The sequence below is a fragment of the Amborella trichopoda genome, chromosome 9, assembly GCF_054954075.1.
Source record: "Amborella trichopoda isolate Santa Cruz 75 chromosome 9, AtrichopodaSantaCruz75HAP2 v2.0, whole genome shotgun sequence".
Lineage (NCBI taxonomy): Eukaryota > Viridiplantae > Streptophyta > Magnoliopsida > Amborellales > Amborellaceae > Amborella > Amborella trichopoda.
In genome coordinates, this window is record NC_142344.1 from 10,650,001 (window position 1) to 10,667,581 (window position 17,581).

The 17,581-nt window shown below is 37.5% G+C and overlaps 1 protein-coding gene across 1 annotated transcript; it reads left to right on the forward strand.

The window, feature by feature from the left end:
- Positions 1–1,521: 1,521 nt before the first annotated feature.
- On the forward strand, positions 1,522–15,836 carry LOC18424266 (RNA-binding CRS1 / YhbY (CRM) domain protein). The gene is made up of 4 exons (XM_011630650.3): positions 1,522–2,033; positions 2,134–2,208; positions 14,069–14,305; positions 15,373–15,836. The coding sequence occupies exons 1-4, from the start codon at positions 1,635–1,637 to the stop codon at positions 15,439–15,441; spliced, it is 780 nt and encodes a 259-aa protein (XP_011628952.1). The 5' UTR covers positions 1,522–1,634; the 3' UTR covers positions 15,442–15,836.
- The last annotated feature ends 1,745 nt before the right edge of the window (positions 15,837–17,581 follow it).

The following is a 17,581-nucleotide window of genomic DNA, read 5'->3' on the forward strand; positions in this document are numbered from 1 at the left end:
TCGTTTTTTTTTTTGTAATCCATGATCGAATTTTTTGTTTTTTGCTTTTTTTGTAACCCATGATAGAGTTTTTTGTAATCCATGATTGAATTTTTTGTAATCCATGATCGAATTGTTTTTTTCTTTTTTTGTAATCCACGATTGAATTTTTTGTTTTTTTTTGTTTGTTTTTTTTGTAATCCATGATCGAATTTTATGTAATCCATGATCGAATTTTATGTAATCCATGATTGAATTTTTTGTAATCCATGATTAAATTTTTTGAAAATTTGTGATTTTTTTTTTTAATCCATGATTGAATTTTTTGAAAATTTGTGATTTTTTTTTTTAATCCATGATCGATTTTTTTGAAAATTTGTTATTTTTTTTTTAATCCATATTATTCAAAGAGAAAATGAGAGAGATGATGATTATGAGGCCACCCTATCTCAGCCATATTATTCACATATCGAGTCCCAACAGCAAAAGTGTAGGGATGAGCACGGCAGTGCAGGTGAGCATGAAGGATGGACAATATTCGGGGATTTTAGATTAGGAACACAACAAAACACTAACACTCAGGGATTTGGGAATAGTCAGACGCCTGCTAATATCGATGATTCGTTTTTAGATCGAATCAATGAATTGTTAAACGAATTCAATCAATGGCACCAGCGTGACCAAGAAGAACAATAACGTCGTCTATCATTTTATTTTTAGATCATATGTTACTAATTTTATGCTTTATTGTAGTCCATGTATGTTGATATACTTATTCCATGATAATTATATGTTTATCCTTTTGTGTGATGTAAATTAAATGCTAAATGGCGGTTCATGCAGGGAAAGAACATATCAATATTCGTATATTCATTCAAAAACATGAAAATTCTTAATGGAGTACCCTCATTTCTTATTGAATTCCTAAAAAACAATATTTATAATGAATTTTAATAATTTTTTCGGATTTTTTTTAAGCTTTATTATGACCGATTCACCCGATTCCCGATCCGAATCGCAGATTCGCCGATCCGAATCAGTTTTTTGGAAGCCCGATCCGAGTCACCGATCCGTTTTTTAAACCATTGGTTGTCAGAGACAATTAGGATTTCAAACCTAAAACAATATATATTTTAATAAATTATCTAGACCGTCTACTTTTCCTAAAATTAAGTATTTAAAGATCGGTACGATTTTTTGAGAGTTGTCACTTAAAGTGATTTAGAACCATGAGAGTTGTCGCTGAAAGTGCTTTTCAAAGATTTAAGATGAGGCTTTATTTGGTTTTCATAGAAACTTCATTTTTGTATTTTACCTAATTTTTTTTTGTGTGTACCTAACGGGGCTCCATATGGTCATCGTCTTTTTATGAATTTATTTCCTGAATTTTCATATCATGGGAAAATGCATGAGGCAGGAGCAAACTCCCCAAAAAACAGAGCTGAAAAATCAATTGCTAGTGAGAGGGGGGAGGGTGATTTATGCGGATAACTCATTTTAGAGAGAGAAAGTCTGACAGTCCGAACTCATTTTAGAGAGAAAAAGTCTCAAGTTCGGATAACTCATTTTTGAGAGGGGGAGTCCCAAGTTCTGTGGAGCGTAGCTTTCGAGTTACAATGTGGAGGAGAGAGAAATAGGCAGAGAGAGAGAAGGGCATGGCGCTTCTTCGCCTTTTGCCATCACTTCTCTCCACCTTATCTCATCATCCTCCTCCTCCTCCCTTCTTCGTTTCTCCATCTCCACCCACCTTTCGCCTCACTTCACTTTCTCTCTCTTCTGCTTCTTCAATTCCTTCCCTTTCTCTCTCTTCTCCCTCTCTTCCATGTCTCTCATCCCATGAACCCCAAGATGACGCATTTCTCGGCCAATTCCAATTACATGAAAACGAAGATGACACACTCTCTCCTCTGCAACCTCAACAACAAGTAAAAGGTCGTCTAGAGACTTTAAGGGGAAGCCATGGTCATGGGGCCTTGCTCCAATTGAGTATTAAAGAGAAGAAGGAGCTTGCTTCTTATGCACATTCACTCGGAAAGAAGCTCAAATCTCAACAGGTATGCTCTGTCTCTGTTCTTACTTTCCGCATAAGCTCTGAGTGTCTTTTCGTACTCCATTTCATCACATTTTCTCTCTCCAAAACTTTGATTTTTGCAGGTTGGGAAATCTGGGGTGACACCTGCAGTGGCAGCCTCGTTCATAGAGACACTAGAGGCCAATGAGGTCTTGAAGGTATGGACACCAATTCTGTTACAGTCCTCATTATCGTGAAAGGGGGAGAAACCCAAATTTATTGACAATATTAGTAGTGGAGAAATAGTTGGAATGGTACTTTATTTACATGATGTTGCATATATAATGTTTGCTAGAAAGTCCTGTACACTTCAGTTATTCTGTTGATTGATGGTCATTCATGGTAACTATTTTAAAAAAGAAAAAAGAAACAAGAAAAAAAATCCTGTACACTTCAGTTATTCTGTTGATGGGCATTCATGGTAACTATTTTTTACTTTTGGGTTATTCATTCCATTAGAATATCAGATAATACTTTAGAAATTAAATGCTACAAATTCCTCTGTAGTATCAGGAACCTAAACAATTATGGATTCCCTGCAGTTTTTGGTATAGTTTTTAACAAATTCTTCCAAATATTGATGCTTTTTTAATATCTCAACAGCCCCTGAAATCTAAAAGAAGCTGAAGCCTCGGCAGTAGTTTCTCAATTTTGCTTTCTTTTTTTTTTAATTAATTGTTAGTCCCACTTTTGATTTTGATAAAACTATTCGCTTTGGAAAATATTAGTCCTAACTTGGTAAAGAAGAGTCACCCAAGTCAGATTCTACCCTACCTAGCTTAACTCATTGAAGGCAAACCCCAACCACATGAATGCCATCTTTGTTGACTGGGCTCCAATTCCTTTAGACCTTTTCTGAACCATCGTTAAGGTGATTTACCAAGTCGTCGTATGTGGGCTTGTGGCTTCTTCCCTTTTCTGTGGAGCTATGTGGTATGTGCTGCGCTCTCGCCCTCCGAATCTGGATGGGCGCACACGTCTCGGGTTTTGAGAGAAGACCCGAGACGTTTCTGAGATCGCTCTCTCGGGAACCTTGTTCGAGAACGAGGGCAGGTGCTACCAATCGGTGAGAGAGAAATTTTAAAGGTGGGTTCGGGACTTACTCGGGCTGGCTCGCGTGATTGCCCTCTTAAATCACGAAAAAACCCCCCCAGTAATGAAACTGGTTTGGAATCGCCTCCCTTGGCTCATATTCTTCTTATTTTTTACAATTACACACATATATGACAAAGGTTGTAAGACGGGTGGGTCAGACCTCAACCTTTTCCTCTTTGATGAACGTACACAAGCAGACACATTCAAAAAGAAGAAGAGAAGAAAGACGGGAGAGAGAAGAGTTTGACTGAGCGAGAGGATCAAGCTGGCTAGTATTTGGCTTGATGTGGTAGCAAAACGGGTCGATACTAAGACCTGCTCACGGGATCACTACTAGACGTCATTACCAATACCGACTAGCTAAGCACGATGGTCAGTCTATTGTGGCAATAAAACGGGCCAAGCAATCCTGACACAACTACATTACGGCTAGACGACAAGACTTCCATGAGATGCTAACCTCCATCCCTCTTAGTCGAACGAAAGAATAGCAGAGCAGTCGGAACTGGACATTGCCGACTGTTTCAGAAGAGAAGAGAGAGAAAAGGCAGTCGGCACTAGACTTCGCCGACTGTCAGAAGAGAAGAGAGGAAGAGAACCAACCGGCGCTAGGCTTGCGCCGGTTGTGACGGGAGAGAAGCAAGGGAGAGAGATCGAGCCGGTGCTAGGCTTTGCTAAATGTGACAAGAGAGGAAAGAGAAATCCAACTGACGCTAGGGTTCGCCGACTGTTAAGGAAGAGAGGAGAGAGAAATCCAACTGGAGTTAAGGTTTCCCGACTGTTAGGGAAGAGAGGAGAGAGAAATCCAACCGGTGTTGAGGTTCGCCAACTGTTAGGGAAGAGAGGAGAGAGAAATCCAACCAGTGCTAGGGTTCAGCGACTGTTAGGGAAGAGAAGAAAGAGAAATCCAACCGACACTGGGATTTGCCGATTGTTAGAGAAGAGAGGAGAGGGAAACTCCACCCGGCGCTAGCGACGAAAGTAGAAGAAGAGAGGGAAAACCGCACCCAATATTGGGGATAACAGAGAGGAGAGAGAAAGGAAAACCAATCGGCACTGGGCATGCGTCAGTTGTAATGAGGGTGAGAGAGAGAGATGAGAAGAGGGGAGGAGAGAGAAAGTTACCTGCCCAAAGGGTATTGGCCCTTTTCTTCTCTCTCCTCTCTCTCTATCCAATACATACTCACAGGCTCAAGCAAGAATGGAAATTTCTATTGAATGATCAAAGAATGAACCGAGGGTTTTTTTACAGTGAGGCAGTGCCTGTTTATATAGAATTGGGCCCAAACATGGGTGGACGCTTGAAAGTAACCCTAATTGAAGGTAATTACGATTTAATTGAATTTAAAGAAATTATAAAAATGGTTGCAAAAAGACTATTTTGCCCCTGCCTAACAATGTGTGGACTTCCAGAACAGTCCTTGCTGCTGCCCGAGATCTTGCGTGATCTTCTATGGCTAACCCGGGGGTGTTTTGATGCCCGTTTGATCGAAAGATTATTGTTTTCTTGTAGTGCTCGGCATGGCAATCGTTTTGATACTAATTTCGAACCATGAATCATGTTTTTGAGCCATGATTACGAGACTTGAATCTTGGATGAATCTTGAAAACTTCGGATCGATTGTGTGCTCGTTCCTTGATGTTTCTTCGTGACTTCTTCATTGAATCACACTGAGCATGCCTTCACAATCGCGTTGCAACAAACGTAACTCGATTTCGTGTACGGATGAAGATTTTGTCGTCTTTAAGTTTTTGGTCGAAATCTTGAAATCCGGTGGCCGAAATTTACAGCAGCTTTGACGTCTTCGTGTGTGAAATCCAGCCGTTCATCATATGTGAGATTCGGACCAGAGATAGCCTCTGACCTCACGCACATAATGCAATTGGTTTCATGCCGATTGGGTATGGGAGCGTCGTGATCCGGCTGCTCGAACAAGGCGCGCTGCTGCTGAATTTTTTGCAACTTCCTTCATGGATCAATGGCTTTCATTTAGTTTTTTCCCTGCTCGGGTGTCATCACGGGGCGTACCGCATATCGAATTACTCGTCTCGATGAGACGAATACGCTCACCAAATTTGGGAGCGATCCTACTAGGAACGAGTGAGTTATAGGCCCTGAAAAGTGATTGTCCGTGACTGTAAAAATAGCCACCTTTAATGGTGTTTTGATGGAGTGAGGCCACACGGGAATAGTGTGCGGCTTACCCCTTTTCAATATTTTACCCATAACTTTGTCTTGGAGTGCCTGATTAAGCCGAAACTTGACCTATAGGGGTTTTCGACCGTGCTCGATCTAATGGTGGTGGTCCTACAGCTGTTTGATGCACCAAAAGTATGACTCTGGTTACAAAGTCCATTTCAGGATGCTAGAGACCGATTTCGTTGAAATTGTTTCTTCGTGTTCACTGCCTTAGACATGTCTAATCGCGATGAAACTTGGCAGGTGGTCTTTTGAAGTGCTAATAAAGATCTTGACCAATTCTGGGGCTATTTTGAGACTGTCAGGAATTTCCACTGTTTTATAGGCTTTATTGACCTGCTTCCTACCAGGGACCAAGGTGCTGAAAAATACGTTCAAGCACTATGTTATAAAGACGTGGTTACATGTGTCTGTGTTTGACATAGATAAATGCCCCTCCGAAATTGACATGACATGCTCATATACCGTTTATGTAAAGGGGGGAGGTGGGGTCTTAGGTGATGGATTCGCATGGCGACATTTTAACAAGAAAGGTTAATGAGAAGTATTTGAGTTTCTAAAGTGCCATACATGGGTGCCATGTCCATTGTGTGTCGAAACATGCCAAAACACACACATATATATATATATATATATATATATTTATTTATTTATACTATGAAGGGTATCCTTGAGTTCTGTATTAGTAGACCCATGTTGTTCCCTCACGTGTTTAGAATGGCTTATGGCAGGACAGACTGGCTCACTAGAGTAGGAGTGTAGAGAGAGTCACTCATCTGTGGGGATCGAACCAATTGTGTTTTGAATTTATTTTAGGGTGTGCCTCTGCATCTTTATGTGCCTTGTCTGCAATTTGATGTATAATTTAGTGGAACATTCTCTCTGGGTAAGGTAAACTTCCAAAATAAAGTTAAATATCAAGTTTATGGTACAGTAAAGCTTCGAGAGAGGCATGTTGTTATTTGACACCTCATTTTTGGGATGGGGTCACAGTGGCATTCTCAAAATTTGAACTCCTGTTGCGACTTTGAACCTTCACAAAATCAAGTCAAGTTGTAGCACACAAGGTTTTCAAATTTTTGGTTTTTGTTCCAAAAACAGAAAATTCTCCAAACAAGCAAAATTCATGTAAAATTCATATTCATTTAATTGTTGCAGAGATGCAAAAATTAATTGTGAGTAGATATACAAAGACAAGTTGGGTTTCCAAAAAAAAAAAAAAGGAAATAAAAAACTTAGATACAAGGAAGAGCAGTTTAAGGGGATCATCATATGTATAGGATGCTGCAGACCTCATGAGGCCTTTATGTTTAATTGCAGGCTCATATCTCTTTGCTATATCAGGATGCTCCTAAAGGCAACCATCCTTTGCTCATAAGTAGGGGTTTATACATGAAGCAATTAACTAGCATACTCATACAATAGGAAACTATTTGTAGAATATAAGAGGGACGGTCTTCCTTATCATACTAATGAAAGGGACTAGGCAGGCTATGACAATATATCACATGATTTAAAAGAAATTTGACAATAGGATGCAGCCTAAGTTAAGGTAGTGGTTGTTGGAGTTGCATGAAACTTTGATGTGAATGAACTATGCATGATATTTTCTAGCTGAAATAGCAGGCAATAATGCATAAATTCTGAGGGGGATTTTAGGAAAGCTCATGGATATGACACTAGAAAGGAGTCAATAAACTTACTTCAGGGACCCTTGGTTTAAAAAAAAAAAAAAACTCAGCTTAGTCAAAATAAGCCAAATGTCTTTTTCTGAAGAAAAATTAAATAAATAGAGGCTTAGAAAGTGTCTTACCCAATAGTTGAATCTAAAGAAGAATGGCCCTCTTCTCTCAATTAAGATTTTGAGTGCATAGGATGCAGGTAGAAACATACGCCATCTTGTCTATTGATTTAGAGTTGTAGCAGCACAATAATTTTCCAACAGCCAGCTTTAGTTCCAAGGTTAACTTGCATCATATACTTTCAAGCATTCATTATTGTTCAAAGATGTGAAGTCATTCATATTTCCTAGTATAATCTTTGCGTGATGGTTTGATACTACATTTTCCTGATTGGCCAATTTGATTGGTAGTATGCTTCAGTAATTTCAGGGCATTTATCGTATAGATAAATATTGGAGGTTGCTTGGTACTTGTGGAAAAGGAGTTTCAGGGCAGAAGCAATGTTGATTTTTTGGGGCAGTTGTTTCTCTATTCATTTGGCGAAGCCGCTATGCACTTAAAGTCTAGTGTCCTTTGTAAGGGGCATTATAAGTTGAACTAATAGCAAAACAATAGGCTTGAAATCAATCACAGTCAGATATGCTCTTGACTGACATTGTTAAAACGTGAAAAACTGTATATCCAGGCCTTAAGCCCCCATGGATGTGTATTATAATTACCACACAACTGAATTACTAAACCCCATGGATGTATTACAGAATACATACACTATATTACTAGAAATACCTTAGACGAGTGTATAATACCCTATTTATAGGGTTACGTCTTTGTGTTACAGGATGTTTACAACTTAATTAAACATGTACACAGCTGTGTAGTCAAAGATATCAGGCTGTGTATACTTCAACACCCTCTCAAACTTAAGATGCATTAAGATAAAGCAACTTGAGTTTGGACAAATGAAGGCAAACCCCAAAAATAAGGCAAAAATAGAAGAAGATCGAGCAACAACAAATCAGCAATCCTCATAAACCGATGCCTCAAACAGAGAAAGCTCGAGGAATAGTCCTCATGACCAGACGACCAGAAGAAAGTAGGCTCGAGCAATATAATCTTCAATCTTCACTGAAGCTGAAGGCAGAAAAACTGTCGAGACAGTTGAGAAAACAAAATGGCATTTAGAAGAGCCAACAAACTCGGTGAAAACCTGAGACCGATTCAACATCTCGCAGATCATCATACAGGATCGGATCGAGTAACAAACTCGATCATACAGAAAAGAATCTTCACAACGAAGTTATAATATGAATGAAGTGGTTCACCGTTTGAAAGATTGACCCACTGATTATCAAAAGGTGCAAATAAATGCTTTCCTTTTTAAACAAAATGGTCCCTCACTACACTGGAGGGCCATCACTTCCCAATAAAATATTTGAAACAAAATGGTCCCTTATACACTGGAGGGCCATCACTACGCCATCACTACGCAATAAATATTCCTTTGTCCCTCGAACTTTCTCCTTTCACTCGAACTTTCTCCTCTCTCTCTCTCTCTCTCTCTCTCTCTTTGTTTTACCCTTATCCACTCATTCTCTCTCTTTTTCCTTTAACAAGTAGATAATAATAATAAAAAGACAAATAATGGGTTGGATGGTGGTAAAGAGAGAGCAATAATTGCACACATAGTGAGGCAAATCATTGTAGAATTGAATGGAAATTTTCCCTTAAAGAAGCGGAGGTTTCCATTATCAGGCATCTTAACATAGTGGTCAGCAAGCATATCATAGAAATACAGCGAGGCATCCTGCTACGAGAGCATTTGAAACCGGCAGAAAAACCCTAGATGATTTTATTTCTCTACAAGGGAAAGAAATATAGCATCATCGAAGAGGGGGAAGAGCAAGTTTCATGATGTGAAAGGAGAGCAAATTTTTTGCAAGTAGAGACAGAAAGTTAGCAAATTTCAAGAATCATGATTCGAAAGAGACGAAAAAGGAAGAAGATGCAGATCATCTGGACGAGACTTAGCGAAATCATTCTTCTTTTTTCTCTTACCCAAGATATCCGAGAAGAGAGATAAAAACACATATATTAGTTCTGAGGCAAACAAATCCTATCAGAGTGGCAGAAACATTTGGCACAAAAGGCATGGGATCCGGGTGGCTGAAAATCTTGGCAAGAGGCAATGGGACAAATGACGGAGGAGCTTTCATGCTCACATATCAAAATCAGAGTGGCTGAGATAGATGACACAGATGGCGGAAGCTTACAGGTGCATAGATCGGACCTACTCTGATACCATGTTATAACGTGAAAAACTGTATATTTGGGCCTTAAGCCCCCATGGATGCATATTATAGATGCCACACAATTGAATTACTGAATGACATGGATGTATTACATAATGCATACACTGTATTACTGGAGATACCTTCAACGAGTGTATAATACCCTATTTATAGGGTTACATCTTTGTGGTACAACCTGTGTATAAGCTGTTTACAACTTAATTAAACGTGTGCACAACTATGCAGTCAAAGATATTAGATTGTGTATATTTCAACACAGTAGAGAGTCTAGAGACAGAGGGTGAGCAAATTTCAATAATCACGATTCAAAAGAGATGAAAAAGGAAGGAGATGTTATAGTTCTTTCCCTTGTTGAGCATTTGGTTTCAAATGCTCTTGCAGCAGGATGCCGCAAGCTTCTCTCTTTGCTGCCAGCAAGAGCTCATTGTGTTTCTATGATGTGCTTGCTGACCACTATGCTAAGATGCCTGATAATAGAAACCTCTGCTTCTTCAAGGGAAAATTTAATCCCATTCCACAATGATTTGCCTCTCTCTGTGTGCAATTACTGCTCTCTCTCTTTACCACTATCAAACCCATTATTTGTCTTTTTTTATTATTATCTACTTATTAAAGGGAATAGAGAGACAATGAGTGGATAAGGGTAAAACAAAGAGAGAGAGAGAGAGAGAGAGAGAGAGAGAGAGAAAGGAGAAAGTTCGAGTGAAAGGAGAAAGACAGAGGGATCCAAGAAATATTTTGGTAGGTAGTGATGGTTCTCCGGTGTAGTGAGGGACCATTTTGTTTAAGAAGGGAAGCATTTATTTGCACATTTTCAAAATTGGTGGGTCACAATCTCTCAAATGGTGAACCACTTCATTCATATTATATCTTCATTGTGAAGATTCTTTTTTGTACGATCGAGTTTGTTACTCGATCCGATCCGATCTGATGATTCGAGATGTTAAATCGGTCATGAGTTTTCAGCGAGTTTTGTTGGCACTTCTAAGTGCCATATTGTTTTCTCAGTTGTCTTGACAGTTTTAATGCCTTTCGTTTAAGCAAAGATCTGAAGATTATATTGCTTGAGCCTACTTTATTCTGGTCATCTATTCATGAGGACTATTGCTCGAGCTTTCTCTGTTCGAGGCATCGGTTTATGAGGATTGCTGATTTGTCGCTGCTCTAGCTTCTTCTATTTGTGCTTTATGTCTGGGGCTTGCCTTCATTTGTCCAAACTCAAGTTGCTTTCTCTTAATGCATCTTGAGTTTGAGGGGGAGTGTTGAAATATACACAACACGACACGTTTAACTAAGTTGTAAACACAACATGATATCTTTGACTTCATAGTCTTGTACACGTTTAGTTAAGTTAAGTTGTAAACAGGCGGTACCACAAAGATGTAACCCTATAAATAGGGTATTATACACACGTCTAAGGGATTTCTAGTAATACAATGTATGTATTCTGTAACGCATCCATGGGGTTCAGTAATTTAGTTGTGTGGCTTCTATACTATATATCCATGGGGGCTTGAGGCCCGAATATATAGAATACGAGCCACACCTTAACCGAAGATTATGCTCCATGGGAAATTGGACTTGTTTGGATCCAAGAAAACCAGTTTCTTGCAAAATGTCCAAGATGTATTTTTGTTGGCTAAGGAAGATGCCCATGGCTGAGCAGGAAACCTTGATACCAAGAAAGTATTTGAGCAGTCCCAAATCCTTGATGTGAAATTTCGTATCTAGGTAAGATTTCAAACAGTCTGATGGAGTTGCTAATGATCTCGTTCTACCTAATACCAGTCATCTCCATCAACACAAACACCACTATCTACACAATCTAATACACCGCCCTCTATTGATCAACAACGAACCGATAATGGTGTTACCTTATCCAAATCCTCATCAACACCACCTGCTAGCTTGTTGCCTTCCATACTGCGCTCCCAACGAACCTCTTACAAACCAACTTATATAAATGACTATGGCTGTAGTTCAGCCCGTGACAGTTTGCTCACTCTCTCGTCCCACACTTCCAACAGTCTTCTTCAGGGCTTGTTGCCCCAGGTAAACCCTACCCTATTGCCACTTATCTTCCTAATATATAGAAGATGAAGTCTCCAATATATGAAAAGATGAACCCCCCTCAAAAAAGTATGTGAAAATTAAAATTGGTATGTGTTTTGCTGATGTGACATCTTGTTTCCGAATGCTGAAACTAATGATTTATTAATGTCAATTGTCTGCTTAAAAGGAAGTGAATACAAGTTTTAAACTGACTTTCCTATGTTTCCAGTAAAGACCAATCATCAAACTGAAAAAGATTTTGGTCCTTTCCACACTGCTTTCTTGGGGGGTTCAACTGGTTGGAATGGGCAAGAAGTCAAATAAAGAGTAAAGAAAAAATATAAAAACTCCAAATTTTTTGTAAACATAAAATTTAGAGAAAACATCTACAATTTTTTATTTTCTAAATTAACTTTTATATGTTTGATGTATTATTTGTGACAAAAATAATGTTCAATGTACTAGTTTAGTGCTACATTCGAGAAGACATTAACAGTTATTAAATAATGAAGTATATAGAAACCTATAAGTTTAATTTCTATATTGCTTTTAAACACAGTTACGCCAAGCATCCCCATGGTGTCTCCATGAGCATTACCTATCAACAAGGACAATTCTGATATTTTATGTCATCTTTTATGCGAGCATTATATTTATGTTAAAACGTTAAAAGAATTTTGAGCTCCAAACACCCATAGAGGAAGGATGAATTGCAAGTTAAGGGTTTTCTTGTAATGTGGCTCAAGTTTCCTAGGTATGGTGGTGGATAAGTGGTTTTTGTTTTCTTTTTTTTTTTTTTGGGGATGGGGGTTGATGTTGGCAAGGAATATGGTTAATCAATGACCTCTCCTGCTACTATTGATCATGGCATCTTGTAGAGTTTGAGAAGGGATGCTTTTGCCTATGGAAAGTTCTGAAGATCACCCTTGGAAAGCACTGAAGATCATCCCTTTTATGTTGGTTGCCTTCATCTCTTTGGGCACTGTTGTGGATGACTCCTGTGTTGCTACATTCAGTGTTGGACACTGATAGAGTGTTCGTGTCCGACAAGTGCCTTAGGTGTTATTTACTTATACAAGTGTTGGTGTTGGTATCCTTCATATGAGGATATATCTTGATACATCTGTATATTTACTAATATTCAGTGAAACGGTGCTTGTTTGAGCTTGAATAAGTAAAGTGTAATATGTAAATAAAAAAAAATCACAGATGAAGACATATCTTTGCAGTAGCATGAACAGATTCACTTCAAATTGTCACTAGTTCAAGTTTAGGTTATGCTTTCATGTTTTGTGGGGTGTTAACATGTTTAGATATGCAATACCAGCCCAAAGGCCACATGTTGTAGTTACAATGGATATAGCTAATGTGGCTAGCTGTGGTGGTATATTGCATGGATTAAATGGTGAGCAGGGCTTCTGCCATCATGTCTAATTTTCTTGCAGAGCTAAGAACTCTATTTGATGGGATTTCCTTTGTAAGAAATCTAATCAGTTCCCAAATTATTGTGGTGGTATCCAAATGAAGGATTCTCTTCCATAGAGAATTGGATATGTTTTGTGGTTTCTTTGAACACATGTTCGTTGACATGGCTGGTTTTTTTTTATATACTTGTGGGTCTTACTTTTAGTTTTGTTCTTAAGTTATTAGTTTTGGTTGTGGCTTGTACAAGGTTGAGGCCCTAAACAATCAAAGTTAGGCGTACCTCCAAATAGTATCAAAAGATGATTTTTCAGTAGCAAAAATCTTTGTGAAGGCCTGAAAATTTATTTTCATCTCGAATTATAAGATTTAAAGCTTAAAAATAGTGAAGATCAAGTAAATCTATAAACCCTTGAAAATATTGAAAATTGACGGCCCAGATAATGCTTTACAAGATGTATTATTTCTCAGACTAGAAACTTCTTTTTTTTTTTTACGTCTCTACATCTCGAGGTCAAGATGATCAATTTGAGGGTTTTGGATATCGAAACAACCTCTTCTAGTAAATTTTTGATGTGCGCTTTAATTTGATTGTTTAGGGCCTCAACCTTACATAAAGTTTTTCCTTAGTTGTTGGTTGTGCAGTTTGTTTTTATGTTGTTATCTGTTATTATACAAAACTCCACCTTGGCTGGCCCCATGCCAATCAATGCTGGTCCCAAGCTCAGGTAAAGGAGGGTTGTGTTAGGTAGGCAGCTAGCATACAACTTTGTCACAACTTTCAATGAATCCTTAGAATCTACGTTATGTGTCTTACTGAGGGTATGAAGCATAATGACAGAACATGATTTGTGTAGCCGACCCCAAACAGTTGGGATAAAGCTCTGATGATGACGATGATGACATGTTATAATACAACACTTGTTGCTACATTATTATCTCAGTCCTCCATATATGTTTTTCCAAATTTTGGGGAGCTTTTCCCCTTTTTTTGCAGAATTATTACCATTTTATTAGTAATTCTTGGGAACAGCTAGTTGCACCCATGCAAAATGCCAGTCACACTCAAATGCAAAACTGGAAATTCTAGCTACTTTTTGGTAGTCACACCATGTTTGGGTGGGAATAGCAAAAGGTGGGCTCTGATAGTAATCCCTGTAATTCAGTTGCTAAAGTACTGGAAAATTTTCTTTTTTAGAAAAGTAAAACTTATTTCTAAGTTTTAACAGTTTTAGATGCTCTGTAATTTATTTGGCAGCTCAAAATACATGGAAGTTGCCCAGGAGAACTAAATGATGTGATTAAACAATTGGAAGAATCAACTGGGTCTGTGGCAATTGGACAAATTGGTCGAGCAGTGATTCTTTATAGGCCGAGTCTTAGCAAACTGAAGGCAGCTGAGAAGAAGCACCAAGATAAGATAACTAGAAGAGGGCGAATCCTGAAAGCTAGTGACAGTAGTGAAAAATCTTGGTCTCGGAAATTTCATAGTGAGGTATATTTCTAACATTTTCATTTCTCTTAAAATTGTTGGGTAATATTAGAGCAAAAATTTCTAAATATATAAACAAATCTTAAAAATTACAAAAAGGATGTTGACTAGTCCAGGGTGCTGCTTACCCACCATGACAACATAGTGAGCCTCACCGTCAAATGTTACTCTTACTAAATGAAAAAGAGCAAAAAACTAGGAATGGACTCATGGCATAGGTGGTCAGGGTGGTGGGTGCCACAACATGACATCTCGAGTTCCATTCCCCTTCCCAACTATCCTACCTAAAGTAAAAAATGAACAAAAAGATAAAAAATAAAAACTTAAAAAATGAACAAAAAATTGAAAAATTTCTCTAGTTTTAAAATTCAGCATTCTAAATTTTTGTTTTTTATTGTGATTTCACAACTTCTAATATTTATGAACATGTAACTCATCCAGTATCAATACATTTATTTTCTTAATAAAGTTACTGAAAAATACAATTTTATTTTTGAAATTCAAAAATAGTCTCATGTATTTTATATTTTACTCTCAAGTCCTACTTTTTTAGAATGCATATTGCATTTTAGTTTAATTTTTCTTTTCATCAGATTGAGCTCAATTTTGGGGCCTCCATATTTTTCACCATCACACGCACATGTAAAGAAATACATGAAAATAATTTGAAATAAATAAAATGACCAAAACACCGCTACAATTGTCAGGGGTTTAGGAGTATTTTGATCGTTTTATTTCTTTCAAATTATTCTTTTGGTGTTTTTTGCATGTCTAAAAAGGTGAGAAGTATGGACACCCAAAATTAAACATAATCTGATGAAGTATGAGAAAAAAGAAAAACAATGTGCTCTTAAAAAATGGTGCTTGAGCCAAAATTATAAAATACAGGGTCTATTTTTAAATTCTGTAAATAAATGAGATTCTTCAATAAATTTCTATTTTTCTTAACAAGTTTCATTAAAAATTCTAAATGCTAAGGAGAGAAATCTCATAACATGACCTTAAAAAGACTTAGCAATGTTGCATTACTGAGATGACTTGGAACACTGACTTATTTCTTGATAATACAGCCTAGAACAGTGCCTAAATTATCTGGCCGAGGCCGTAGAGGAAGCAGCCGTTTTATTTCGACATTCTGATATTTGCCAGTGATACATGCCATCTTCCATATGCTTCATGATGTATGTTGTTGCCAGTTTTAACTGCAAAAATGAACCATTTCTATCATAAGACCTGATAATGCATTTGGGGTGCTCCCTGTTCTTCTTCTTCTTCTTTGTTATCTGGTGAGACTGGCAAAAGTGTTGGTAGGGTTTATTGGGGAATCTAATGACCCTAGTTTTGCTCGGGTTTTTTGGGGAGCAGCATTTTGAGAGGCTATTTTTAAGTTCACCCCACTTTGATGGAATTATGTAGAATCTTGTAAACAATAGGTTTGTGAGAAAGCTGTCTTTTGGTCTGCCAATCAAAGACAAAAGCTGTATTTTGTATTGTTTTTGTATCGTTGTTCAAGAGAATTGGGATTGCATTTGCATTCGCATGGCTATGTATTTGTCATGGGTCTCTCATTTTAAAAGTAGAAAGGGTTCCGAAATCTGGGTTCAGGCCAAGTGGAAGGTGCCCTTTTAACGCTATCTTTTTGTAAGGACTGCAGGAAATTATAGTACTAAAAATATCATTATCATCCGGTCGTATAATACCAAATGATGGGGAGCATGGTGTTGCCCACTTTCATTCCATTTGCTTTTATCAGGGTCTTAAAAAAAATAAAAAGTTTATATAACGTTACAAAGAATTAAGGTGCACCTCAAAAATCCACTGGAAAGGTTCATTTTGATGTTGGAAAACCCTCTATTGATCATCTTGACATCAAAATGTATAGATGTGAAAAAAAAAAAGGGGACTTTGAGTCTCAAAAATAGTATATCTTGCAACACATTGTCTTGATCATCCATTTTAAAAATTCTCATAGATCCACTTGATTTGGGTCATTTTTGAAGTTTAAAATTTTATAGTTGGAGGTAATTCTAACAAAATAGATTCAGTCACGTGCTATCACACACACACACACACAGAGAGGGGTATCATCACTTCAATCCCACATCGATTTTGTGGGATGAGATGGGGTACAAGACAATTTAAGAAATGTGTCTCCTACATGTGGGGCACCGTCATAGGGAGGGAGGGTGAAAGTAATTTTTTTTTGTCAAAAACATTTGCAAATTGAAAAACTATAATAACTTACAAAATAATTATTGAACTGGGTGGTGTGGCATGGTTCTCTAATAGAACGAGCTGGTTATGCAAGAGAATTGGTTAGAATCGGTTCGTTCACATGAGGAATTGACCGGTTTTAGATATTTGATGGGATTCGGATCAGCCGGATGGAGTCTCGATCTAGATCAGCTGGTTCTGATCCAAAGCGCTGATTTTTAAAACACTAATATTTTTCCACTAATGCTTCCATTACCAAAACCTTTTTTAAAAGGAAAAGTTTATATAGAGAGGAGGTTCTAAACAGTCAAATTATAGTCCACCTCAAAATTTTCACTAGAAGAGGTTGTTTTGATGCCCAGATATCCTCAAATTGACCATCTCGACATCAAGATACATGGACATGAGAAAAAATGGATTTCAAGTTTTGGAAATAGTGCATCTTGTAACGCATTTTTGGACCATCAATTTCAAAATTTTCAATTTTTCATAGATCTTCTTGATCTATACTATTTTTTATGCTCTAAATTTTATAATTAAGGATGAAAATATATTTTAAGGCTATCACAAAGATTTCTAGTACTGAAACCACATTTCTCAACCCTATTTAAAGGTATGCTTTTGATTGTTTAGAGCCTCGGCTCTAAACAAACTGAACCCTGTCATAATCCTCAAACACAACAAAATTATCCTCCATAAAATAAGCAATGCAGCTTTCACTAATTTGTCATCTTTTACCATCTTTCAAGTTGTCTTCTAATTTGGGTAGTGGAGTTAAACCCAATTCAGGTTTGATAGATTGGTTTAAACTATTTTGGAGTTTAAGATTTTATAATTAGATAGGAAAATAGATTGTTGAGTCATCATAAGAATTTTCGACATCAAAATTACATCCTATGATAAAGTTTGGAGGTGCACCTTACTTTGATTGTTTAAAGTTGTACCCTTCTGTAAACCATATCCAAACCCTACCCCATAAAATAATTGAAAATTAGAGGGAATGCTAGGACAATGATTCTAGTTCGACAAATACCGAGAATTTGGCTTAGGTACATGCACCATTGC

Excerpts from the sequence above, each read along its gene's own strand:
- LOC18424266 (XM_011630650.3), top strand. The coding sequence starts at position 1,635 with ATGGCGCTTCTTCGCCTTTTGCCATCACTTCTCTCCACCTTATCTCAT. Across the intron at positions 2,034-2,133 it reads AGAAGCTCAAATCTCAACAG|GTTGGGAAATCTGGGGTGAC; the intron begins GTATGCTCTGTC and ends TGATTTTTGCAG. Across the intron at positions 2,209-14,068 it reads AGGCCAATGAGGTCTTGAAG|CTCAAAATACATGGAAGTTG; the intron begins GTATGGACACCA and ends TTTATTTGGCAG.